The 27000-nt window shown below is 34.2% G+C and overlaps 1 protein-coding gene across 3 annotated transcripts in view; it reads left to right on the forward strand.

Moving 5' to 3' along the window:
* The window catches only part of LOC150107317 (synaptobrevin homolog YKT6-like), a 108653-nt gene that overhangs the window by 62200 nt on the left and 19453 nt on the right, over positions 1-27000 (forward strand). For all 3 annotated transcript variants that reach the window (XM_090391181.1, XM_090391183.1, XM_090391182.1), the window contains exons 5-7: positions 613-671; positions 6657-6702; positions 16778-16843. In XM_090391181.1, coding sequence (XP_090247307.1) covers positions 613-671; positions 6657-6702; positions 16778-16843 — 171 coding nt within the window. The remainder of the gene's footprint in view (positions 1-612; positions 672-6656; positions 6703-16777; positions 16844-27000) is intronic.

Genomic DNA, 27000 nt, shown 5'->3' on the forward strand with positions numbered 1-27000 from the left:
TTCTCTGATTTTCTAGTAAGTAATTTGGTCAGATAGTCACAATTTGTTTAAATATAGGCTTTGTTGAATTATAGAAATGAGGTGACCGAAAACCTAAAGGAAACAAACGAATACTCTAACATTTGTACACAATCATACCTCCCTCTCTCTCTCTCTCTCTCTCTCTCAAGGACTGCCTCGATCCAGAGAAAATGTATGAATATATAATAAGTACCACAAAGTGGTAGTATAGTCCATAAATCAGTGGAGAATATTTTAAACATCAGGTTTAGTATTATTTAATTCTCAGTCCTTTGAATATATGTTTTAAGGGTTTGAAAATAGTGATTCTTTTTGAATTTTAAGGAATTATAAGGAAGTTCTCTGCTGTTTCTGTTTTTTTTTTTAATTTAATTAGAGCTTATCTTTGAACTAAACATCACAAAGCCATAAACCTGAATTTTCTTTACCTACAATACCATACATAGCATTGATCTTTCTACTGGATCTCTAAGGAAGATGCATCTCTATCTGAACTTCGACTATAAACAGTAATAATAAATGTAGTTTAAAATGTAAGTTAAGGTTTGTTTTTAAATAGTGAATCTGAACCGATAATTGAACTATTTTTAGGTATTAGATGATTTTGCAAGCTCTGTGCCAAATACTCTATGGAATACAAGCGATGTGAGGTAAGTATACTAAACTGTTTTCCTTTTTTGCATAACAAAATTTTTCATTTTAATATGCCAATGCATGTCACGTCAGAATTTTCAGTTGTAATATGCCCCCAATTTATTATTGCACGAAAATTTCATCTAATGTAAGTTATTTTACATAACTTGCTTTATGTAAGTTAACATGTAAAACTTTGGATGGTCAAACAGTTTATATTAAAGTGCTAATCCTGTTAATTTTAATCCACACAGTTTTTTATTGCTATGCTCTACTTTTATATGCATTTCCAATCTTTTCATTTGCTTGTGGCTTTTGACGTGGAAATTCATTGAATTTGTTGACTTTGATATTTTTTGCTTTGTACAGAAAAAAGCCTTTCGCTTAGAATTCTGCATTTCCACAATTTATCTTGCCAACCTATGCCAATGTTTTGTGGTGACAGTCCACTGTTTTTTTTTTTCTGTAGCATGACTAATTTTCTATTATTAAAGAGGTTAAAGTTGAAAATATGTATTTTTCAAACTGTTTCATTTAAAAAAATATCAATTTTACTTTAATGAAGGTGGTCTGTTTTGCATGAGAAAAGTTTCTTTCCAAAATGATTTTAATTTCTGGATTTTTGATCCATATTATTCTTTATATTTCTTTTTGAACTTGAGAAGAATCTGTAGAATTTGGGGAAGAGGGATTCTACTGGCCCCAAGTTTTGTGTAATCATTCTTCATTTGTCAGCTACAGAATTCAGTTAGAGAGAAAGCACTTTCTGTTTTGTCAGTTTTTCTGTAATATATATCATTCCATTGTATTTCTGCTGGTGTTCGTGAAGGCAGCTCAACATTTGTCTTTCAGCTGGTAAGACCTAGGTTCAAATATGAACTAGAACATGAGGATCCTTTATAACAGACTTTTCAGTCTGAAGGTGAGTTATCCAGTTATATGCAGAGATGACAGGATGAACTTGTCATAATGAAATATGTCACTTGAAATAATCATCAATGCAACACACATTGCAAAACCCATAATGTGACAGTGCCATGTAAGCAACTAATTAGAAGAAAGGAATCTGTTAATACATTTCTAGAATTTGTGGTTGTATTTGTTAAGGGAAGACTATCCCAAAGAACATAGGCATATGGAATGAAGAGGATGAGAAGTTGGTTTTGTGAGTTTGGAGCTGAATGGTATGCAGATATCGACTGACTAGCAGTTGTCCATGTTCATACATGATTAGAAGTGGTGGAAGCAATTTCCATGGAAATAACTATAGAAAAGACAATGAAAAACCACAGCCTTTATGATAAAGTGATTGGATGGAGTCATCGAAAGAAGAAGTTATCTGTTTGAATAGTTCTCTTCTGAATACAGTCAAGCATTTCTCAGAGAGGTTTTTTTCATGTGTCATCCTCAGATCTGATAACAGTATTCTAAAGTTGGGTGGATTTGGGATTTCATGTTAGGAGTTGAGCAGATGAGAAGTAATGTTTAGAACAAAAACATACCAAGCTTTCCACTGGTTGAAGATGCTGTGGAATGTGTTTATGAAGGATAGGCTAAATGTGAAAGTCAGCCCACAAGAAGAGAAAATGACGTGGTTGTTGAGAAGAATGTTATCAGAAGTGAGAGAGTGAGGCATGGCCTTTATTCAGGGAAGTAAGATGGAATTGTATTTTGGCAGAATTAAAATTTATATTAAAATTAGTTTTGTGCTTCATCACCAATCTTCATCCCACTTGAGAATGGGATGAAGATCAGGGTTTAAGACATCGGCAATGGAAGATCTTGAAGCTCGAGTCATCTGCATACTACATAGTTTTGTGAATGACAAAGAGGAATAGTGTATGACCAGCAAAGCTGTGAATAGGATGGACTAGACCTTAGTGAGAGAAGATCATTGTTCTGTAGAAGAAAGAGTGTATGTGAAAGCACAGTCTTGGATACTTGGGCATTGACAGAAAAATCAGATGAGAGAGCTATACCAGAGAGAATTATGTCACATGTTAAATGACCGGAGAGGAAGCATTGGTAATCCAATGAGGCAATGGGATGATACCATTGCCTCGTTGCTGAACTGTAAGGATATCATCTGGGCTGGAGGACTTATTAGTATCAAGGTTAGCGAGTATTTTTCTGATAACCTTCTGATGAAAGACACTGAGGGTAGTTTACGGAATAGTAGGGAAAGATTTTCCTTGGTCATCTAAACAAGAATTTGAGAAGAAGACTGATAACAAAAGGTCTGCTTTATCTAAATTAAGAGATGTTGCTATTGTTCCATCAGGATGAGAGAGGTAGAACATAGCATGGCAGAAGTTTTGTCCAGCATCCTTAGCAAGTTGATTTAAAAATCAAGACAGAAGTGGAAGAATTCATTATAACTAATTAATATCAGAATCATGTTAAAAAAATTTAAATTAATGTGAGTGATTCTGTTGTTAATTAGTTATAATGAATCCTTAGATTCATTATAACTAATTAAATTCTAAAGTCTACTTTAGAATTTTTTGCAGTTAAATGCTAGTGTAAGCTGAGTGAGAAGCTGAAGTTTTTAACTTGAGCCATTGAGTATTTGCTGCATTTTTAGCTTGGACTGCTTTTTGGAGAACAATCAGGAATTTTGAATGGAATAGGGAATAAAGGCACTCATCCCAGAATGAATAATTTCAGTTATTGATCAAGTGCTTGGATTAGGAGACTGGAAACAATAACATACCATGGAAAAGAGGCAGGGAAATCCTGAAGGCTATCTCACTTCATGGCAGGATATGAGGCTGAGATTGATTGCAAGAAGGACAATCTGTAGAAAAAGAAATATGGAGTTGGTGTACAAAGGTAAAGAAGGGGAGCCACTAGGGATTGTGGATATTGCAATCTTGGAGATTATTTGTTTGGGTGATTAGACTGTATGTGATCAACTTTCACAGAATATTGCTTTATTCGTAATATAATTTGTGGATATCGCTGTCCTGAGTCAGTCCCAATTGAACTGTGGTCCAAATTTCATGGCTGTGCTTTTCTGAAAGGTGTTCAATGCAAACTTAAGAGTTTGTATCAAAATATTCAAAACATCCTGTCATGTTCAGCATAATGAATGGTCTTTGTGAGAGGCTAAAAATATCTCTAAATAGTCTTCACAACCTTTTCTTATTACAGTGAACATATATAAATAAAAAAACATAAAATATATATGTTCTCTATCTCACTCTCTATGATCTGCTGTGCATCTGTAACCCATGTTTTCAATGGAGTGAATATGATTTTTTTTTTTTAGCCTTTATTTGGGCCATCAAGAGATGAGTTTTTACAAAGTTAAAATATACAGTGATTTAATAAAACATGGGACATAGTAAAGGAAACACGTGATTTCAAAACATTTAAAAATAAATTTAGAAAAAAGATATCTAGGAGGAATACCTAGTTTTGTTGCAAGATGAAGTTGACATGAGATTTCAGCTTCACCTTACATCGGATATTAGGTAGTGAATCTGTTCAGAAATCTCACATTGTGAAGTAGCAGATTAAATATCGGAATATATAATAGAATAAATAAGATATTATAGTTAGAAGCCTTTTGAATAAACTTATTTATTCAAAGAGGTAAATCATCTAAAGCACTAGGTTGGCAGTATACAAACTAGTGTTCAAACCAGTTTTAATTTGCAGATCTGAGTGTAGAAATAATATAGTTGATCAAAAGTTGGATGCCATGATTATGAGAGTTTTGAGGAATCAGGGAACGGATTCATATCTTGTTTACTGAAAATAAAATATCAGAAAATAACTTAGCAGTTGATCTAAGATGGTATGTTTACTTAAACAGAATGAGATAAAATATTTGCAGAACATGTGTTTGAATTAAAATTGGCAGGAATAAGTAAGAGGTAATCAACCAAAATCAAAAGGATTCTGCTAAATGTCACTAGTACTGAGTCCTTATGAGATCAAGAATTTGATGCATACTCTTCAATGTTGAGACTATCTGAAATTAGAGATCTAAACTGGATGCAACATTGGAATTCCTGTAGTTGTTAATTGTGGGATGTTTCTACAGTTATCTCCAAGATGAGAATAAGAATCATGTACAGAACAATTACAAAATTCTAAGGATGAAGAAATGCAAGATTCTCTTCTCAATTATTGGACCAAATTTAAAAACTAGAAATGACCTGTAAGAACTTATCTTCTGTAGATATCATGCTTAACACATTCATTGCCAAGCTGAAAATTGGAATTTCGTGTGGTGGCCAAATTTTTTTTACTTGATAGCGACGTCCATGCGATAACGCGTGATCGGCCGTTTGGTGAGAACTCACATCACGCAATATCGCGTGATTGGCAATTGAACGTGTTGAATGTGAAAAGTCTATAAAACTAAATCGATATCATTAGCTGAGTTAGTTTAATATCTAGTGTTAGAAGGTACAAGACAGGAGATTTAAATTCCTGGAATGGCCCTGTACCATTACATGTATGGAAAATCAGGAAGAACCATGTTTCTGTGCCATTGCCTTGAATTTTATCAAAACAGTTAAGCCAGTAGTTCACAAGCTATTGTTTGTGTGCGTGTTTGTTGCTTTTGGTGGAAAAATGAGTGATCAGAATTTAGAACACATTAACATCAAGTTTTGTGCAATGTTGGGCAAAAGCACAAATGGGCAGCTGATCTAAGATGATATGTTTACTTAAACAGAATAAGATAACATTCTGAGATAACATGCCTAACATTGCATAAAACTTGTGCAATGTTAGGCAAAGGCACAAGTGAAGCTCTAGACATTTTAAGAGTGGTTTATAATAATGGCACCTAGAAGACGTCTGTATTTAAGTGGCATAAGAGGTTTAAAGAGGGATGGGAAGATGTGTGTGTGTGTGAGAGAGATGATGATGAAAGAAGGTGACCACAAACAACGGTACCCATGATGACAGCCAGGCATCACAAACAACACCTTGCATGTGCCAAGGAACATCGGCAGTGGACCCTCAACAGATGGAAGTAGGTCCTGGAGGATGAGTCCTGTTTCCTGCTGCACCATGCTGATGACAGTGTTTGCATTTGGCGTAATTGAAAGGCTTGTACAACTACTGAGTGGTTGGAGGAACATAACAAATTCCTTCAATTTGTTGTTGTGTTCATTGCCTTGGCCCCCAAATTCTTCTGATTGTAACCCAATTGAACATGTGTGGGATATGCTAGAACAAGGTTTGAGAACTGCTGATCCTCTTCCACAGAATGAGCAGGAGTTATGCATGGAGGATGTTCAGCACCTTGTGGAATCTGTTCCTAGGCATCTGCGAACCATGATTGCACAGAGAGGCAGACCAACACATTATTAGGTGGGTGTTCTAATGCAAAGCTAACTCAGTGTACTTTGTCATATGACAAGGTGTTGAAAGAAAAGCTAAAATGTATTAAAAGATAATATGAATTTGTTCTCTGATCATGCTATAAAAATAGGACATAGTTTTGATGTTGGTTTTTTTTTTTTCCCCATAAGAGATCAGGCCAGTAGAATAATGGTTTACCAAATCATTGTCACTTTGGCATACTATTTGAATTGTAATGTAGCTTGCTGTGAATGCATATGCACCTTTGTTTGATCATGGTTTATATGAAATCATACTTACCAATGTATATTCCTTCTCCTTAATATAATTACCCTGAAGACAAGGATTGCTAATTAATCAGGGATTATATTATGGATACTTACATTAACCAATGATTGATATTTTACTATTCTTTTTGCACTATTACAATTTTATGACCATGTGTGTAAGTTTTTGTTAATTTGTACTTATTTGAAGATTTTCCAATTCCATAGAGATAATTTCAGTTTGCCTTTCATAATTTATTCTATCTGTCTCTTACCTGCTTTTAATTATTTAAATATTTTAGTACCAAATGGAAAGTATGATTAGAATGCAAAGCGGAATGAATAGCTTACCAATAAAAAAAATAAATAAATAATAATAAATAAAATTCTTTACTTTACTTTACTTTTCAGTGTAATAAAGTTTTCTGGACTTCCTGGATTACTTGCAAAATATCAGGTTAGTTTTTGTTTTGAGGAATATAACAATTCATGTAATTAATATATTAAGAAATACTTTCAACTTTTGTGCACTTCTAAGTACTAAAGAAAGTTTGCTATTGTGAATTTTTTAAATTGCATTTTTCTACTGTTTCTTTGACTGGCATTTTCCTTTAACATTACATTTTCCTGTAATGAGATTTGCTGATGATTGTGTTAAAAATTGACTTTTGAAAAAACTTAGCATTCAACATATCAGAATAACTTGTTTTTGAAAACGCATATGCTATTTCTTCTTCATGTTCATTGTATATCATTCATAGAGAGATTTTTGATCAAACTATATCATCTGATATGTTTATGAAGTAACTATTTACAGAGAAGGTAGTTACACATCACTAGTCAGGAAACTTAAAATTCATTTAAAAAAATGCAGAATAAACCATCAGCTGAAAAATCATTTCTAAGATCTTAATGACAGAAACTTGTGCACACCTAAGCTCTTAAGCTTAATGGATTGGCATAAAATTGTTTGTCATTTATTAGTTGACTCACTTTGGAGAGGTCTGGAAAAAAAAAAAAAAGGAAGGGAAATTTTACCCCCAAAAAAAGGACATTATCATTAACAAGAAAATCGAATCTATTTCAATCAAAACTTCTTTCCCCTTCCTCTCAACCATTCTAATCCCATATACTTTCTCTTCTCCATTACATGCTGGTTTCTTTTTTTTTTTTCTTCCCAATTCACAAAATGAATCAATCAGAAGGGGGGGGAACCCATTAAAGCATTCTGTTAATTATGGTAGCTGTTTTTATTCAGCAGATCCACAGAATTTATAAATTTAAGAGCATTTGAAACTTTCACAACTTATTTCTAGATTGTCCAGTTTCTGATTTTTTTCCCCCTTTTGTTTGTTTGTTTACTGCCATTTTAATGCTCAAAGTGTGTTCTTTGTCATTACTTATTTGCATTTTCAGACAAACTAATTTATTAAACAAAAATGGCAGCCACCTGCTTTGCATTTTCCAAGTTCTTTTCATTCCTTCACTTTAGTCAGTTCGAAAATGAAGGAAAACAGTAATTTTTTGGTTGCATTTTTCAGTACATTGAGTTCATCCATCTATCAGAACAATTAATGACAATTAATGCCATATGACAATAGCAAATGGGAAATAGTAAAAAAATAATAATTCAATGCTTAAAAGAAGAAAAAAAAATTAACATTCTGTACAGTTACATAAAGCATTGAATGTTTCAGAGAGGGGTGCTTAAGGGTCAAAGCTGTATAATTGAGAGGAGACCTCCACATAGCCTTTAAAGTAATGTGGAGAACCGGCCAGGGCTTCTGACCTAATGTCCAATCCTCACCTTCTCGTGGTGCACCCTGTTGGGTATCTACTTTGATACTGAACGAACAAGGATGGGCTGGCAATTTGGGATTTAGCCGACCAAATTGTATTATTATTGGTTAAACCAAAATAAAAAATGATAGTACGACATGACAAAATTTCATGCCGGCTGGGGCGTCGCCCGGTTAAACAAGGCCCCCCGTTGTTTTCGCCAGGGAACCAGGGCGAACAGCGAAAAGTCAGCAACTGGAACAAATCTGAAAACAAACCCCAACTCAACATCACCAGAGTTAAAGATCGGTACTGTCAACGTAAGAAGCCTGAATGGCAAAGAAATGGAGCTAGCTGAGGAATTAGATAAGTACCAGATCGACATAATAGGGGTGACTGAAACAAAAAAGACAAAAACTGGTGAGATCTTTCTGAGCAATAAATACAAAATGTTATATACAGGCAATGGCAATCAAGGAAAAGAAGGAGGAGCTATAGTATTCAACACAAAATACGAGGCTAATCTTCTTGAATGGCAGTCAGTCTCAAGTAGAGTAATGTGGGCAAATATGAGAATGGGGAACTGGACAATGAGACTTATTTGTGCCTATGGTCCCACAGAAGGTTCTACTAAGGTAGAAGTGGAGGAATTTTTTGACGCTTTAGAAAAAGCAACTGACACAATGAAAAAGGAAAAGTTGGTCCTTGTTGGGGATCTAAATTGCAGAGTAGGAAATGATTGTGAGACATACAAAAATATTTTGGGGAAATTTGGAGAAAAGAGCAAAGCTAATAATAATGGCAAATATCTGTTGGATTTCTGCTCAGGACATGGACTGGTTATTACTAACACCATGTTCCAACATAAAAATGTGCACAAATTCACATGGAGAGAAGAGGCTAGGAATAAGAAAAGTCTCATTGACTATGTTATTGTTGATAGTGATGTTTTCTCCCTGGTGCAGGACACCAGAGTGTATAGAGGATTTGAAATTGGAAGTGATCACTATTTAGTCTTGAGCAGGATAAAATTGAATTTCATATTGAAAAGAATAACATCTAAGAAAGTTTTAAAGCGAATAAAAGTTGAGCAGCTCTCAGATGTGAACTATAGACTAAAATACAGAAAGATTATTGAAAAGAAAATGAAAGAGTTTGAGAACAGGAATCAAACCTTGGAGATTCAGTGGCAAACTCTGAAGAAAACATTGATTGATTCTGCCAGATAGGCATGTGGTGAAGTTGTCTGCAAGGATAGAAAAATCAGAACTCCATGGTGGACACAGGAAGTTAAAGAGGCAGTGAAGGAAAAGAAGAAAGCATATCAAAAGTTCCAGGCAAATAAGTCAGCTTTGTCTCTTACAAAATACAGAGACAAATGTAAGAAAGCTAAACAGTGTGTAAAACTAGCTAAACGAAAGTCATGGGAGGACTTTGGCAAGAATATAGAAAATAAATATCAAGAAGGTGGCAAAATATTCTGGAGGTTGTTGAAGAAGCTTAGGAATGGAGGAAAGAGTGCTATAAAATGAGTTAGAGATGATAAAGGTGACATGAAAACAGGAAAAAAAGATATCCTTCAAGTATGGAGTAATTACTTCGAAAAACTGCTAAATGAAACAAGCAGTGATGACAGAATAGTGATAAAAAACACTGACTAGGCATGCAGTCAGGAATACATATTCATACTTGAAGTCGAAAAAGCTATCAAAAGCTTGAAATGTAGAAAGGCAGAAGGAGTAGATGATATTCGACCAGAAATGGTGAAGTATGGTGGTATAAAAGTCTTACAGTGGCTGCACTGCATAGTTCAGAAAGCCTGGACAGAGGGACGAATTCCCGATGAGTGGAGTAGAGCTCTCATAGTACTCATATATAAAAAGGGAAATAAAACTGAATGTGAGAATTACAGAGGTATTTCCCTACTGAGTGTTCCTGGTAAGATATATGAAGGTATACTTGAGAAACGGTTAAGAAGAATTGTGGAAGAAAAGCTTGGTGAAGAACAAGCTGGATTCAGGCCAAATAGAGGCTGTCAGGATCAGATCTTCACTTTACGACAAATAGTCGAGAAAGCATGGGAATATAACAAAGATCTGTATTTAAGTTTTGTCGATTTGGAAAAGGCATATGACAAAGTGCCAAGAGAGAAGCTATTCAATACACTGCAGTTATATGGTGTCAATGGGGAATTATATCAAGCAATACTTAGTCTTTATTTGAGTTGTAAGTCAGCAGTTAGAATTCAAGGAAGTACAGGAAGATGGTTTAATGTTAAATCTGGTGTGAGACAAGGATGTACATTATCCCCTCTGTTATTAATTATCTATATGGATCACATTATGAAGGAAAGTGGTATTAAACCTGATATCAAAATTGGAGATGTTAATGTCAGCTCTTTGCTTTATGCGGATGATGTTATTACTTCTAAATAAATCCGCTACAAGTCTGCAAGATTATCTGACTAATTTGAATAGCTGTTGTAATAGATATGGTATGAAGGTCAGCAATAAAAAGACAAAGACAATGAAAATAGGCAGAATCATTGAAAATGTCAACTGTGTTGTGAATGGAGAACCTGTGGAACAAGTAAAACATTTCAGCTACTTAGGCACGATTTTTACTGAAGATGGTAAATTAAATAAAGAAATAGACAACAGAATCAGCAAAGCTGGTATGGTGGGAAGTCAATTGAATAAATTCACATGGAATAAGAGAGAAATTAGTCGGAACACTAAATTAGCTGTATACAAGACAGTGTTCAAACCAGTTTTAACTTATAGATCTGAGAGCTGGGTCAGAAGTAAAACACTTGACCAAAGACTAGAGACCGCAGATATGAGAGTCCTGAGAAAGATTATAGGCCTGAACAGATGGCATCAATGGCAATATCATATTAAAAATGAGGATATTAGGAAAGAATCTGACATTGTCAGCATCCAGGAATGCGTTAGCAGAGCTAATCTCAGGTGGTATGGTCACTTAAATAGAATGGGAGAGGAAAGATTAGCAAAACAAGTGTTCTCTGCCAGGTTGGCAGGAAAATGACCCAGAGGAAGACCAAGATATAGGTGGATTGATACGGTACAAAGTGCCTTAGACGATAGAAATATAAGATCTAATAATGTTGGAGTCTTGACAAGTAACAGACTGATTTGGAGGAAAATTGTAGATAGGAAGTTAGTAATCTTGTAATTTTTTCATGTAGTACTGTCATATCCTGTACACCCCTTGAGGGTACATGGCAGGAATTTGATGATGATGATGATGTTTCAGAGAAACTGGTTCCAAAGATTACATCACTGTAAAATCCAAGCTAAAACATGTGTTTCTGTTCGATCTGAAAGAGATATGCTTGAAGTTCAAAGAAGCCTACCCAAGATATAGGGATAGTTTTCTAAATTGGCTTCATTGAGACTGAAAACCTGTGTGTGCGCGTGCGTGCAATAGTGGTACGATGTGTCTACATATATTGAGCATCAGAATGTGAATGGCAGTATCAAAGTAGTGTCTACAAATCTGTTATTAAGATGATGGTTTGGGATGACCCAAAGAAAGTTGTATACTTTCACATTTTCAAGGTCAATGGCACAGAGAAATTTGTGATGAGGATGCAATGTTCACTGAAATTAAATAAGATCAGTGGCTGACAGGTGGTTAATGTGAACATCTCATTGTGATGAAAAACTATGGAGGTGTTTTTGGTTAATTTCAAGGAAATGTTGATTAAATTAAAATGGTAGTATTTTAATCCAATTATTTCATTGCAAAAAGCCAGTTTGAATTTTTAAAAAACATAACTCCTCTGTGATGTAAGACACAATGCAATCATTTCACTGGGTAAATACATATGCCATGCTACATCCATTTGTTGTATATTTAAAAGAAAATGATTGTTTCATATCTGAAACACAACACAGTAACAATTATTCATTCTTTTCAGAGATCTTTCTGATGATGGTTTGGTTCTACTAAGGTGGAAGTGTAGGAATTTTTTTGAGACATGCAAAAATATCTTGGGAAAATTTGGAGAAAAGAGCAAAGCTAATAATAATGGCAAATACCTGTTGGATTGCTGCTCAGGACATGGACTAGTTATTACTAACACAATGTTCAATATAAATGTGCAGAACACATTTTTGTTCTGATGCAGAACACTAGAGTGTAGAGGATTTGAAATAAGTGATCACCATTTAGTCTTGAGCAGGATAAAATTGAATTTCATTCTGAAAAGAAGAACATGTAAGAAAGTTTTAAAGTGAATAAAAGTTGAGCAGCTCTCAGATATGAACTGTAGACTAAAATACACAAACATTATTGAAGATAAAATGAAAGAGTTTGAAAACAGGAACCAAACCTTGGAAATTCTGTGGCAAGCCATGAAGAAAACATTGGTTGATTCAGCCAGAGATGCATGTGGTGAGGTTTTCTGCAAGGATAGAAACATCATAACTCCATTGTGGACACAGGAAGTTAATCAGGCAGTGAAGGAAAAGAAGAAAGCATATCGAAACTTCCTGGTGAATAAGTCAGCTTGTGCTCTTAGAGAATACAGAGACAAATATAAGAAAGCTCTAAACACTATGTAAAACTAACTAAACAAAAGTCACGGAAACAGAAAAACTATTCAGAACGCTAGTTATATGGTGTCAATGAGGCATTATATCAAGCAGTACTTAGTGTTTATTTGAGTAGTAAGTCAACAGTTAGAATTGAAGGAAGTACAGGAATATGGTTCAATGTTAAATCTGGTGTCAGACAAGGATGTACGTTATCCCCTCTGTTATTTATCTGTATGGATCACATTATGAAGGAAAGCAGTATTAAACGTGATATCAAAATTGGAAATGTTAATCTCAGCTCTTTGCTTTATGCAGATGATGTTATACTTCTTAATATATCCAGTAGAAGTCAGCAAGATTTCCTGACTAAATTGAATAATTGAATAGATTTAGTAAGAAGGTCAGCAGTAACAAGACAAAGACAGTGAAAATAGGCAGAAACATTGTAAACAACATTGGTACTCTGAATAATGAACTTATAGAATAAGTAAAACATTTCAGCTACTTAGGCACGATTTTTAGTGAAGATGTTAAATTAAATATGGAAATAGACAACAGAATCAATAAAGCTTATATGGAATGAAGAGAGAAATTAGTCATAACACTAAATTAGCTCTATACAAGACCATGTTCAAACCAATTTTAACTTATGGATCTGAGAGCTGGAGTAGAAATAAAACACTTGACCAAAGACTAGAGACCAGTATGAGAGTCCTGAGAAAAATTGGGGCCGTGAACAGATGGCATCGATGGCAATATCATATTAAAAACAAGGATATTAGGAAAGAACTTGACATTGTCAGCATCCAGGAATGCGTTAGCAGAGCTAATCTCAGGTGGTATGGTCACTTAAACAGAATGGGAGAGAAAAGATTAGTAAAACAAGTGTTCTCTTCCAGGTTAGGTAAAAAGAGCCAGAGGAAGACCAAGATATAGGTGGATTGATAGTAAAAAGTGCCATAGAAGACAGAAATATAAGATCTGATAATGCTGGAATTTTGACAGGAAACAGATTGATTTCAAGGAAAATTATAGATAGGAAGTTAGTAATCATGTAAGTTTTTCATGTAGTACTATCATATCCTGTAAACCCCTTGAGGGTACATGTCAGGAATTTGATGGTAGTGATGAAGTTTGACTCAAATCACACTTTGTGAGAAATCTTTACTGATATATTCATTTAATTATAAAGAAAAATTAATATGAATCCCACCCATGAAAAGTTGTAAACCTATGTTATGTGTTGTGTAGAAATTATGGAGATAAAAATACATGTTAGAGCAATTATTTTATTTACAACAAAGAAAAATTGTACTTTGCATTTCAACCCCTATATGAATGTCATCATCAGCTATGCATATATGCAACAGATTCCATGTAATTGGTTTTGGTTGCAGACCATCTGCAACTCATATAACATTGAGATATAGTACATCAGAAGAACAAACTGACAGAACCCCAACATAAGAGAACCTGATGATAACAGGACTGTAGTGTAGCAATTGATGTAGTTTCACTTTTTTTTTATCATTATTTTATTATAATTTTTTTATATAATTTTAAATATAAATAATTAATAATAAAGAAATTAAAATAAAAAATTTTTTCTTTTTTATTTTAAATTAGCCTGTATAGCTCAGTGGAAGTGGCATGTGCATCCACTCTGGTAGTCCTCCTGAAGAAAGAGCATCCTAATTTCAATTCTAAAGGAACTTTTTCTGAGCCTTTTTTCGACTGTCCCACGTTAGTCAGTCTCTGACATGGGCAAGTGGGTTTTTCATCCCATAAACTCAAGGAAATTGACTGTAGAACCCATACTATTTCAGAGTAAAACATAGTTTTACTCTGAAAAATGAGGGAAGGAACTATGTAAAACATAGTTCCTTCCCTCACCAGCGGTCAGGCTAGTGTAAATTGTTAACAAAGCAGTTATTCTATGGCTTACTTTTACATATATATTTTTTCCTGATGAGGAATCATACATAGATTGAAATGCCAAGTGGTATTTTTCTTAGTTGTAAGTAAAGCATTTGCTCTAATGGGTGTTTTTGTTTCCATAATTTCAACCACAGTGATTGCTGACCACCATGTAACCCTGAGAGAAAGAACTGTTATAGGTTGGAATGTGAGCAGACTAAGGATTAGATAATCGGAAACCTACACTAGAGAGCAAACACGAAACTTTTTGTATCATTTCAGGCTGACAGTAGGCTGTAGCTTGCATGTGATTAAATTCATCTACTAACTAAAGACAAACTTTCCATGTCTGAGGTGGGATTTGAATCCACAGCCTCCTGTTAATTGAAAAAGAGATGCTGTCCTCTCAGCCAACCAGACCATCATTTTATTATATTTTCATATTAAATCTCTTTCCTGCCTTCAGCTTCCAGTCCTGTTCCTGAATAAGTACACCTGCCATGGCAACATTAGAACTCAACACCTCTCATCAAAAGACATCAACAATTTACAGTGATAGTAGAAGCACTATAGATGGCATAAAAAACCCAGAACAACCATATAGCATTAATAGAATAGACAAGAAACCTGGTTTGGAATCTCACTCTATCTCGATGGGAAATCAAGTTCTGTTGGGTGAACACACATACTGGGGTAACAGGAAATGAGTGAGCATATCAGCTGTCTAAAGAAAAACAGTTAAAAACAAATGACTAGAAACAAGTTACTAAAAATACTCAAAATCTGCTATAAAAACACTTGCACAAGAAAGAAGCCTAGACTTGTGTGAAGAAGAATGGAAAACATCAAAAAACGGATCAACAACAACAAAAGAATTCTTGCCAAGCATCAGAAGCTGACTCTAGCTAAAAAAAATATCCCATTTCTTCAGATTTAACCACACTACTAATGGGACATGGAAAAACTAAGGCACTACTTACACAGATTCCATATCCTGGAATCACCGTTATGCATTTGTAGTCCACACCTTAAACAGATTGTTGACCATATACTTTATGACTGTCAGCTACTGGACTCCATCCAGATGCCCCCCCCCCCCCCTAATACAACATGTCATCATTTCTGGAGACAAGTGGCTAGTGTCAAAATAGAGTTATCAAAAAGTATTACTCAGAATTAATTAAATTTGCCAATAAGATTAACTTCCAGCTGTTGTAATCTAACATAAATTACTGATATTGTATGAATTATATAGTGTAAATATATGTACATGTAAAAATATAAATATGGATGTAAAGGTTGGAATATGTACATATAGATATAAAAATATAAATGTAAATATGAATATTGATACAAAATTGAAAATATAAATGTTAATCAGTACTTGTAAGCTGCATGTAATATATGCATTGTATGCAATGCATATATTACATGCAGCATGTAAAATATATTACAATGGAGCATGTAAAAGCTTGATAATAGAGATTGTTATGGTTTGATGTTAAACTTTAATCTCTCCAGTTTGGTTTTCTGATATAAACTTGTTTATTCCTTTTGTTCATTAAAGGATTCACACTCTGGTTATATTTGTATACATATACAGTTTGTCGTCACTATAACTTTTAAGGACCAGAGTCACTTGTTATAATGGATAATTTGTTGTAGTAAATGTATACATTTTTACATTGTGCCTATGGCACTTTATTTTGAACTTTTTACTAGTTTTGTTATAATGAGTGAGTTTGCAGTAATAACTGCTTCTGCTATAGTGAGAGTTGATAGTACTCCAAATAAAAGATACTATATGGTTTTTTTTTGGGGGGGGGGTCAATTTTTCATTTCAAATTTAAGTTTAAAAAAATTCAATTCAAATTCATAAAATAACTAATTAGAATTTATGGTTATTACAATCTTTAATAATACTGCTTCACGATATAAACAACACTAAGAGAAAAAAAAACTTAACTGAATAACCCTCTACAGTACAGATAACTGGCCTAGAGGGTGCCTTCTTAAGACATTAATTTTTTCAGCTACAATGTGAATTGTTTCTACAATGATACAATTGAGTGCTGTGTGCTTGTCACAGTTGTAATTCGTGCTCTAAAGATTCTGGATAGAAAACCAGCAAAATATTAGTGAGGTCAATGAATTAATTTTATATATATATTTTCTCTTGGTATTGTTTATACCTTTTGACACTTATGAATAACCAGCAACACCAAAGTATAAATATATGTATATTACTTATTAAATATTTCAAATTTGGTTTAGGATCCGAAAGAAGCTGATGCAATAACTAAAATACAGTCTGATTTAGAAGAAACCAAAATAATATTGGTAAGTATTATTTCAACCATTATAAAATAAATATTGGTGAGAGAGAGACAGAGAAAAGGATATTGATGTATATATATCCTGTAGTGAGCTATGGAAATTTTAACAAGGGGCTCGCATCGTCGAGCAAAAAAAGCCGTATTTCACACAGAAACGTTTATTAATACAGCTTGTGTACAACTTGTTAAGGCTATCATTTTTAAACAAATATTTCGTGATCTAAACATGAAATATTTGCACACAATCATCTGTGTTAATTTATCTTACATAAGAAAAACATTTTTTAACTATCAAAATATAATAAGAATAAAATCTCATATCATGAAGGCATTTTCTTGATCATAAAATTAGTATAATAATAATATTAGTTATCCCTGAGTCTGGCTATGTAGTTTGTCCATCTCATCTTGCTTTCGTATACTGCACTTACCACATCTTTTATGCCTGACCTCTTTCTTAGTTCTGTATTTCTAACATATTCCATTTTGCTTATGTTACAAATCCTACGGGGGTGCTTAAGGGTCAAAGCTGTATAACTGAGAGGAGACCTCCACATAGCCTTTAAAGGAATGCGGAGAACTGACCAGGGCTTCTGACCTAATGTCCAATCCTTACCTTCTTGTGGTGCACCCAACAGGGTGCACTATGAGAAGGTGAGGATGGGCTGGCACTTTGGGATTTAGCCGATCAAATTGTATTCTTATTGGTTAAACCAAAATAAAAAATGATATACGACATGGCAAAATTTCATGCCGGCTGAGGCATTGCCCGGTTAAACAAGCCCCCCCCCCCCCCCATTGTTTTCGCCAGGGAACCAGGACGAACAGCGAAAAGTCAGCTACCGGAACAAATCTGAAAACAAACCCCAACTCGACATCACCAGAGATCGGTACTATCGATGTAAGAAGCCTGAATGGCAAAGAAATGGAGCTAGCTGAGGAATTATATAAGTACCAGATCGACATAATAGGGGTGACTGAAACAAAAAAGACAAAAACTGGTGAGATCTTTCTGAGCAATAAATACAAAATGTTATATACAGGCAATGGCAATCAAGGAAAAGAAGGAGGAGCTATAGTATTCAACACAAAATACGAGGCTAATCTTCTTGAATGGCAGTCAGTCTCAAGTAGAGTAATGTGGGCAAATATGAGAATGGGGAACTGGACAATGAGACTTATTTGTGCCTATCCCACAGAAGGTTCTACTAAGGTAGAAGTGGAGGAATTTTTTGAGGCTTTAGAAAAAGCAACTGACACAATGAAAAAGGAAAAGTTGGTCCTTGTTGGGGATCTAAACAGCAGAGTAGGAAATGATTGTCAGACATACAAAAATATTTGGGGAAAATTTGGAGAAAAGAGCAAAGCCAATAATAATGGCAAATACCTGTTGGATTTCTGTTCAGGACATGGACTGATTATTACTAACACCATGTTCCAACATAAAAATGTGCACAAATTCACATGGAGAGAAGAGGCAAGGAATAAGAAAAGTCTCATTGACTATGTTATTGTTGATAGTGATGTTTTCTCCCTGGTGCAGGACACCAGAGTGTACAGAGGATTTGAAATTGGAAGTGATCACTATTTAGTCTTGAGCAGGATAAAATTGAATTTCATATTGAAAAGAATAACATGTAAGAAAGTTTTAAAAGGAATAAAAGTTGAGCAGCTCTCAGATGTGAACTGTAGACTAAAATACACAAAGATTATTGAAGAAAAAATGAAAGAGTTTGAGAACAGGAATCAAACCTTGGAGTTCACTGGCAAACTCTGAAGAAAACATTGATTGATTCTGCCAGAGAGGCATGTGGTGAGGTTGTCTGCAAGGATAAAAAAATCAGAACTCCCTGGTGGACACAGGAAGTTAGAGGCATTGAAGGAAAAGAAGAAAGCATATCAAAAGTTCCTGTCAAATAAGTCAGCTTGTGCTCTTAGAGAATACAGAGACAAATATAAGAAAGCTAAACAGTGTGTAAAACTAGCTAACTAAAAGTCATGGGAGGACTTTGGCAAGAACATAGACAATAAATATCAAGAAGGTGGCAAAATATTTTGAAGGTTGTCGAAGAAGCTTAGGAATGGAGGAAAGAGTGCTGTAAAAGGAGTTAGAGATGATAAAGGTGACATGAAAACAGGAGAAAAAGATATCCTTGAAGTATGGAGTAATTACTTTGAAAAACTGCTAAATGAAACAAGCAGTAATAGCACAGTGGTAAAAAATATTCAACAGGCATACAGTCAGGAATACATATCCATACTTGAAGTAGAAAAAGCCATCAAAGGCTTGAAATGTGGAAAGGCAGCAGGAGTAGATGATATTCGACCAGAAATGCTGAAGTATGGTGGTATAAGAGTCTTACAGTGGCTGCACTGCATAGTTCAGAAAGCCTGGACAGAGGGACGAATTCCCGATGATTGGAGTAGAGCTCTCATAGTACCCATATATAAAAAGTGAAAAAACTGAATGTGAGAATTACAGAGGTATTTCCCTACTGAGTGTTCCTGGCAAGAACTATGCAAGTATACTTGAGAAACGGTTGAGAAGAATTGTGGAAGAAAAGCTTGGTGAAGAACAAGCTGGATTCAGATCAAATAGAGGCTGTCAGGATCAGATCTTCACTTTACGACAAATAGTCGAGAAGAAATGGGAATATAACAGAGATCTGTATTTAAGTTTTGTCGATTTGAAAAAGGCATATGACAAGGTGCCAAGAGAGAAGCTATTCAATATGCTGCAGTTATATGATGTCAATGGGGCATTATATCAAGCAATACTTAGTTTTTATTTGAGTTGTAAGTCAGTTAGAATTGAAGAAAGTACAGGAAGATGGTTTAATGTTAAATCTGGTGTGAGACAAGGATGTACATTATCCCCTCTGTTATTCATTATCTATATGGATCACATTATGAAGGAAAGTGGTATTAAACATGATATCAAAATTGGAGATGTTAATGTCAGCTCTTTGCTTTATGTGGATGATGTGACACTTCTAAATAAATATGCTACAAGTCTGCAAGATTCTCTGACTAAATTGAATAGCTGTTGTAATAGATATGGTATGAAGGTCAGCAATAAAAAGACAATGACAATGAAAATAGGCAGAATCATTGAAAATGTCAACTGTGTTGTGAATGGAGAACCTGTGGAACAAATAAAACATTTCAGCTACATAGGCACGATTTTTAGTGAAGGTTGTAAATTAAATATGGAAATAGACAACAGAATCAACAAAGCTGGTATGGTAGGAAGTCAATTGAATAAGTTCATATGGAATAAGAGAGAAATTAGTCGGAACACTAAATTAGCTGTATACAAGACAGTGTTCAAACCAGTTTTAACTTATGGATCTGAGAGTTGGGTCAGAAGTAAAACACTTGACCAAAGACTAGAGACCGCAGATATGAGAGTCCTGAGAAAGATTATAGGCATGAACACATGGCATCAATGGCAATATCATATTAAAAACGAGGATATTAGGAAAGAACTTGACATTGTCAGCATCCAGGAACGCATTAGCAGAGCTAATCTCAGGTGGTATGTTCACTTAAACAGAATGGGCGAAGAAAGATTAGCAAAACACGTGTTCACTGTCAGGTTGGCAGGAAAACAACCCAGAGGAAGACCAAGATATAGGTGGATTGATACGGTACAAAGTGCCTTAGACGATAGAAATATAAGATCTGATAATGTTGGAGTCTTCAAGTAACAGACTGATTTGGAGGAAAATTGTAGATAAGAAGTTAGTAATGATGTAACTTTTTTCATGTAGTACTATCATATCCTGTACACCCCTTGAGGGTACATGGCATAAATTTGATGATGATGACAAATCCTACATTCTATTGCACGCAGAGTTATTCTGAGAGTCTCTACTTTTCTTGTATTCCATGTTTTTAATTCATATGTGACTGATGGAAGAATTTCACTATTAAATAAGTTTTGCCTTTGCAGAGATGCCAAGATTTGGATCAGTAGTGTTTCTTTTAGTCTGTTGAATGATAGTCATGCAGCTTTCTTTCTTTGTACTAGTTCTTCAGATAAATCGTTATTCATTTTTATTGTTTGTCGTAAGTAATTGTAAGAGTTAAGTTGTTCTATAGGAATGTTATTAATACATAGGTGACTGTCACTTGTGTAGATGTTTTTAATCCATTTTGTTTTTTCTAGATTCATTTCTAAGCCTATCTTAATGCTGTGTGTACACCCATTTCTTCTAGGTCTTTTGAGTTTTGAGATATTAGTACTAGATCATTGGCAAACATAAGGATTTCATTTTTCACCATCTATGCTTATTCCTTCATTTAGGTTTATTTATTTCAGAATATATTCTAAAGTGCTGGTAAATAGATTTGGTGGAGATCACATCTCCTTGGCAGACCCCTCTCTTTATATCTATATTTATAGGTTGATCAAATAGGGTTATTTGTGTGGTCTGATATTTGTTAATTTTTTTTACCATGTGGATGTAAGTAGGATCCACATTTTTTTTCTTGTAAGGAACTGATGACTGCATTGTGTTGTATGGTCTCATATGGTTTTTTAAAATCAATAAAGAGGAAACATAGAGGGATTTGGTATTCTCTGCATTTTTCTGTTAGTTGCAAAATGACCTGGATATGATCTATTGTGGAGAAGCCTCTTCTGTATTCTGCCTCCTCTCTACTGGAGTAGTCTTTGAGAGTGTTTTGGATTCTGCTCAGTATTACTCTGTTCATGATTTTATATTGTGAGAGAGTAGACAGATTGGACGATAATTTTTTATGTCTTCCTTGTTCCCTTTTTTGAATGGAAGTATGGTTTTTGAAGTACAGCAATCCCTCGATTAGTGGGCCTAATGTGTTCTTTAAAACAGGCAAATGAAACGAATATAATAACCTATGGGAAAATGTATAATTCGTTCCTCAGATTTCTTTTTTGACCCTTAATTTTTTTTATAAAAGAATTAGGGTATATCTCAGGGTCTAGTTAAAGGAAAACATGAAGCTGAAAGACAATAAAACATATTCTGAATATAAATTTATTATTCTGCTTCTTAACAAAGAATTTAGCTAACGTAGTTTGGCGGGCATTTTGTTTCTTTTTTTTTTTTTTTTTTTCAAACAAAAGACCAAGGTATGGCACTATTGCCTCTTCTACTCTTCTGCAAATTTTACTGCTTCTCTCTTCGTCAGGGTCAGCCTGTAAGCATTGCTGCTTAAAAACTTCGATTGTATGAAAAATATTTTCAAATTGTTTCTGTGAAATCTCTTTTGACTGACTATCAGTGGTTAATTTTCTTCATATTCTTCGGGTCTTCCCGCTGTGCATCTAAATTTAGCAGGTCAGAATCATTCAATTCTTCAGAATGAGATTTAATTAACTCTTGGACGTTATCATTGAAAGGGAGAAAGAAATGAAGGACGTACGAATTGGTCACGAACACACGAAATCACGTGCTTTATAGATAAAATTTCTCAACTGTTACACAAGCAAAATAGTTACCACTTTAAAAACTGCAATGAATCATTGTAGTTCATAAAAGAGAAGTTAATTTTCTGATATGTAATAATAAACAACTCATCCCAGAAGACTGATTGATTATCCTATTATTGGAATGGATTCTCCTTTTTGTAACATGAGCAGAAGTGTTGAAGGGTCTCGAATCTGTGAGCATACTATAGCAGATGACATAAATTTTGGTGGTAAAAATTTGGAACATAGTGTACATGGAAGTAGTGTAGTGTGCCATTAAAAATAACCTTGTAAAATGTTTTAAATTGGTAACTAAATTATTTCATTCTGGTGAGTGATTTTTTAAAATAGTTAGCCAAAAATGTACAGATAGAAAATTTTTAAAAACTGTAACATTTAGAAATTGTTAATTCTTGACCACAAAGATTAATGAAAATTAACTATTAGATATTGGTCAAGTGTAGGAAAAATATTTAATAATTTAATGAATAACTAATTTAATTACCAACTAGTTTAGCCGACAGCACAAGCTGGCAAAACTAGTTGGTAATTAAATTAGTTATTCACCTACACTTGACCAATATCTAAATAATAGTTAATTTTCATTAACTGTAAGATTTATTTTTAAGATGTGTATAGGCGCATTAATCGAATTTGGGTATCGGTCAAGTGTAGGTGAATAACTAATTTAATTACCAACTAGTTTCGCCGGCTTGTGCTGTCACACTAATCGGGGGCGCATTAATCGAGGGATTACTGTACCACACGAATCTGGTAGCCAAGGCTCTGAATATAGTTGGTCCACCTTGTTTAGCCTTAACATGATCAAGTACTGAGGCTTTACCTTTATTCATTTTCTTAAGGGCATGTTCTATTTCTTCTGGAAATAAATCTGGTATATTGCTTGGTTTTGGAATGATAGGTTCTGAGACTTGGCATTTGGTTGCATAAAGGTCATTATAGAAATTCTGCACAATTTCTGCTATCCTTTTTCTATTAGTATGTTTTTCTCCATTTTGATCCTGTAAAGCAGATGGAATTGACTGTTTAAAATGTAAGTCTCTCTCTATTTTTTTCAGGCTTGTTTTTGCTTGTGCTGCTACTCTTAGTTTTTGTATCCTGAAAGCCTTTGTAGTCTTCTGGAATTCTTTTTCTTAGTAACTTACAGATATTTTGGATTCTAGAAAATTTTCTTCAGATTTCTTCAGTTCTTTTCTCTTTTTCAGTAGTTCTATAGTTTGAGGTGAGAGTCGTTCTCTTTTCTTTTGTTTCATAGGAATTTCTGATTTTTTTCTTGCACTCGTTGAATTTATTAACAAATTCAGTATACTCATCATTTATGTAGCAGTTCATAATAGTCCATTCAGTCTCTTCTGTGTACTTCCTGAACTTGTAGATCTCAGTGCTGTTTCCTTGGAAACAGTATGTTGAGGATTAAAGAATTTAAAAAGCTGTTATATGGCCCTTTCTGAGAAGCTATTGAGTTTCATTGATCATTTGATGTTTAAGAGTTCTTGCTGTAATTGTTGAAGCATAGAACAAATAGTTATATTTGTTCTATGTCTCAGCAATTATGTATTCAGTGTGATAAATTTGGTACAAATTCTTAGACACTTGTTGAATGGAAATAAATGTCTACAGATAATATTTAACTGAATTTTATGTAATTATTAAGCCAATGTTTTTTTTTTAATTTGTCAGCAACACATTTTCACAGTATAAAGGTGCATGAAAGCATACAGCAGGAATGTAAACAAAAGATTGAATACTAAATGAAGTAATTCTACAGTACTAATTTTGTGCCCTCTACAGGCACAGTAAGGCAGTTTTTGATTAAAGTCTCTTAATAACAGTTCCCAGATTTTTTGTAGTGTGAGGCAGCTGTGTTTATTTAGATTGGAGAAAATGCTGTAGATTTATATCTGCATCTGTGTAATAAAGATGCAATGAATCCAAACACCACTTCCATTGTTCTTTAAAGATACTTGTGCCACGAGAGATTTCTTTAATTCACACCATTTTTTCCCTACTGACTACAATAATCTCATTCATTAGCATCATGGTTCACAATCTTGAGGAGCTGAAATGTTGGTAACCGAACATATTTTTTATGCTCATCCAAGTGAATGTTGGCAGTTCCACTATATTATATTATAAGATCACACTGGAGTCTTTGGGTCCCTTGCTCCTACAAATTGATCTACATTATGTCCTTGATAATGCTCAGTCAAAGTATTGGATAAAAATAAAAAGTTATTTCTGGTTAGTTATCTTAAAATGTCAAATGCTTACACCCAGTTAAGCCCTTACATGTTTAGTCAAAAGTTGAAGTTTATGTTTTTTACATTGTCTCTACTATTTATTATAGTGTTTTCAAACTGTGGATCATGACTAATGTTTTTTTAAAATGAGATATCATAGAAAATATTAGTGTGTATCTCAGCTTTAACATGTTCACGCTGCGCAGTGTCACATCCCTCATTTCCCTTCAAAAGGGAACTCACCTGACGGTATATTATGTTCCTTCCATATTGAGTAGGCATTTTTGTACGAAGTTTTACATGTATACAATGTGTTAGTTTGAATATTTTTGATTAAATTTTAATTGTCAAATTAGTACTGTCTTATTGATAATGTATAGTATTTGTGGGAGTGCAGTTTATCACTATGCAGAGTCAAGTTGTTTTCATGTCTCCAGTGTACACTAATTGTTGCTGCATATAGAACATACCCTAATTGTGTCCATACTGTATTTAGTGATACAATAAAGCTACTTGTTTTCCTTGCATTGCATTGGTGTTTGATATTTATAACTTTACAGGGACATTTTCGATTGTTTTCCAAAAGAATGTGTAGTGAGCAAAACTGTTTATATTCCTATGAATAAAAATGAATCCTTTTATATTTTGTGGCAAGCACAGCCCTGGCATTGAATAAAATATTTCCTAATTTCTGTTTTTGTCGTATTTAAATATTAATAAACTTCATGTTTGATGTTAACTTTGTTACGTTTTTGTTTTTACACTTTATGTGTAGTAAGGACAGGTATTGTTTTGTGAAACTTTTGTTTCAGTTTAATATATGTTTTTCATTTCTCCCCAAAGGAGAGAGCTGACCCTGGAGCTAGTGCACCAGGACAATTTGTGACAAAGGTGGAGTAAACCACTTTCCAAAAATCAGTTTTGATATCTTGAGGGCTGTTGGCATTCACATCAGATATTAAACTAGTAACAGTCGGATACTACACTTTTTGCTTCTCTACCTTTTCACAAAGGTAAAAGTGTAGCTTTGTGATATAATCAGCTTAATATCTATATAGGTTACAAGATATTAATCTGATATTTAGGTTGTGGGAAAGTGCTTGGCACTTGTTCCACCTTTGCTGTGAGTTGCTGGTGTTGGATAACCTCAGTTCCCTGGCTATTGCTCCTTGGCCTAATACACACACACACGGTTTGTCTGGGAAATTCCCAAATTTTTTAAATAAAACTTTTCCTGTCTAACTTTTTGGCCTTGTTGCCGTTAAAGTACTCTTCCCCACTTTGTACACATCGCTGCCAGCATTTCTTCCATCTTTGAAACATTTCTGGAATGCTTCTCTCAGGATACTGCACAGTTCTGCTAGTGATTTTTTTCTTTATTGCATCAATAGACTCAAAACATCAATTTTAATTTGGTGAATAAAAAAAGTCTGCTCAGGTGAGTAAGCAGGCTGTGGAACAACCATTGTTTCATGCTTCTCCAAAAATTGATTAGTAATGATGTGTGTGTGCAAGTGCATTATCATGATGAAGTATCCGTCAGTTTTTCCTACAAACATCAGGCTTATTTTTCTGATAGCCCCATGAAGACGTTGCATTACTTCAAGATAATACTCCTTGTGGAAGAAATTCATGGTGAACAATGCTCTTAGAATCTAAAAAAAACTGTCATCATCATCACTTTGACATTTGACTGCACTTGTCTCACTTTTTTTGATCATGGTGGCCCTTTTGACACTTATAGTGATGATTGAACTTTTGTTTGACATCATAACCGTAAACTCGCATCTCATCCCTGGAAATGATGTTTTTTAAAAAGTTTTCATCCTTGTAAGCTTGACTGAAAATCTCTTGGCTCACATCAACTCAAATTTGTTTTTGATTGTCAGTCAAAAGGCAAGGCACAAATTGGGCTACAATATAATACATGCCTAAATTTTGGATAAGAATCTCACGATGACTTTGCAACATTTTCGTCAATTTTCGATGTTGACAGTCATCCTGAACGCGAATTGTCGTTGACTGAAGTTCGGCCATCTATAAAACATTTCAACCACTCATATGTTTCAGTCTTGCCTAAATCCTCATTCCCAGATGCTGTTTTTAACATTTCAAATTGGAAAAAGTTTTCCAATTTGATGCAAAACTTCACACAAATTCGTTGATCACGAAAATCGCTCATTTTAAACAAAACAAAAAATCACCAGATTCATTGAAACATTTGTTGACACAGATATAGTACAGTAACTAAGCAAAATATCATCTTGAAGTTTTTGCTAGACTATTTCCCAATGCCTAGATTGCAGCATGTGAAGTATGCAGCTAGTAGTGCTTGTTGGTGTGATAATTCAAAAGTTCAGGAATTTTCCGGACAAACCTCATATATATATATATATATATGTTGTGGTTGGGTGGATGGAGGTGCTGGGGCAAGTTGTAAAGCGT

The sequence above is a fragment of the Typopeltis vanoorti genome, chromosome 4, assembly GCF_054136105.1.
Source record: "Typopeltis vanoorti isolate ZY-2024b chromosome 4, IOZ_Tvanoo_1.0, whole genome shotgun sequence".
Classification (NCBI taxonomy): domain Eukaryota; kingdom Metazoa; phylum Arthropoda; class Arachnida; order Uropygi; family Thelyphonidae; genus Typopeltis; species Typopeltis vanoorti.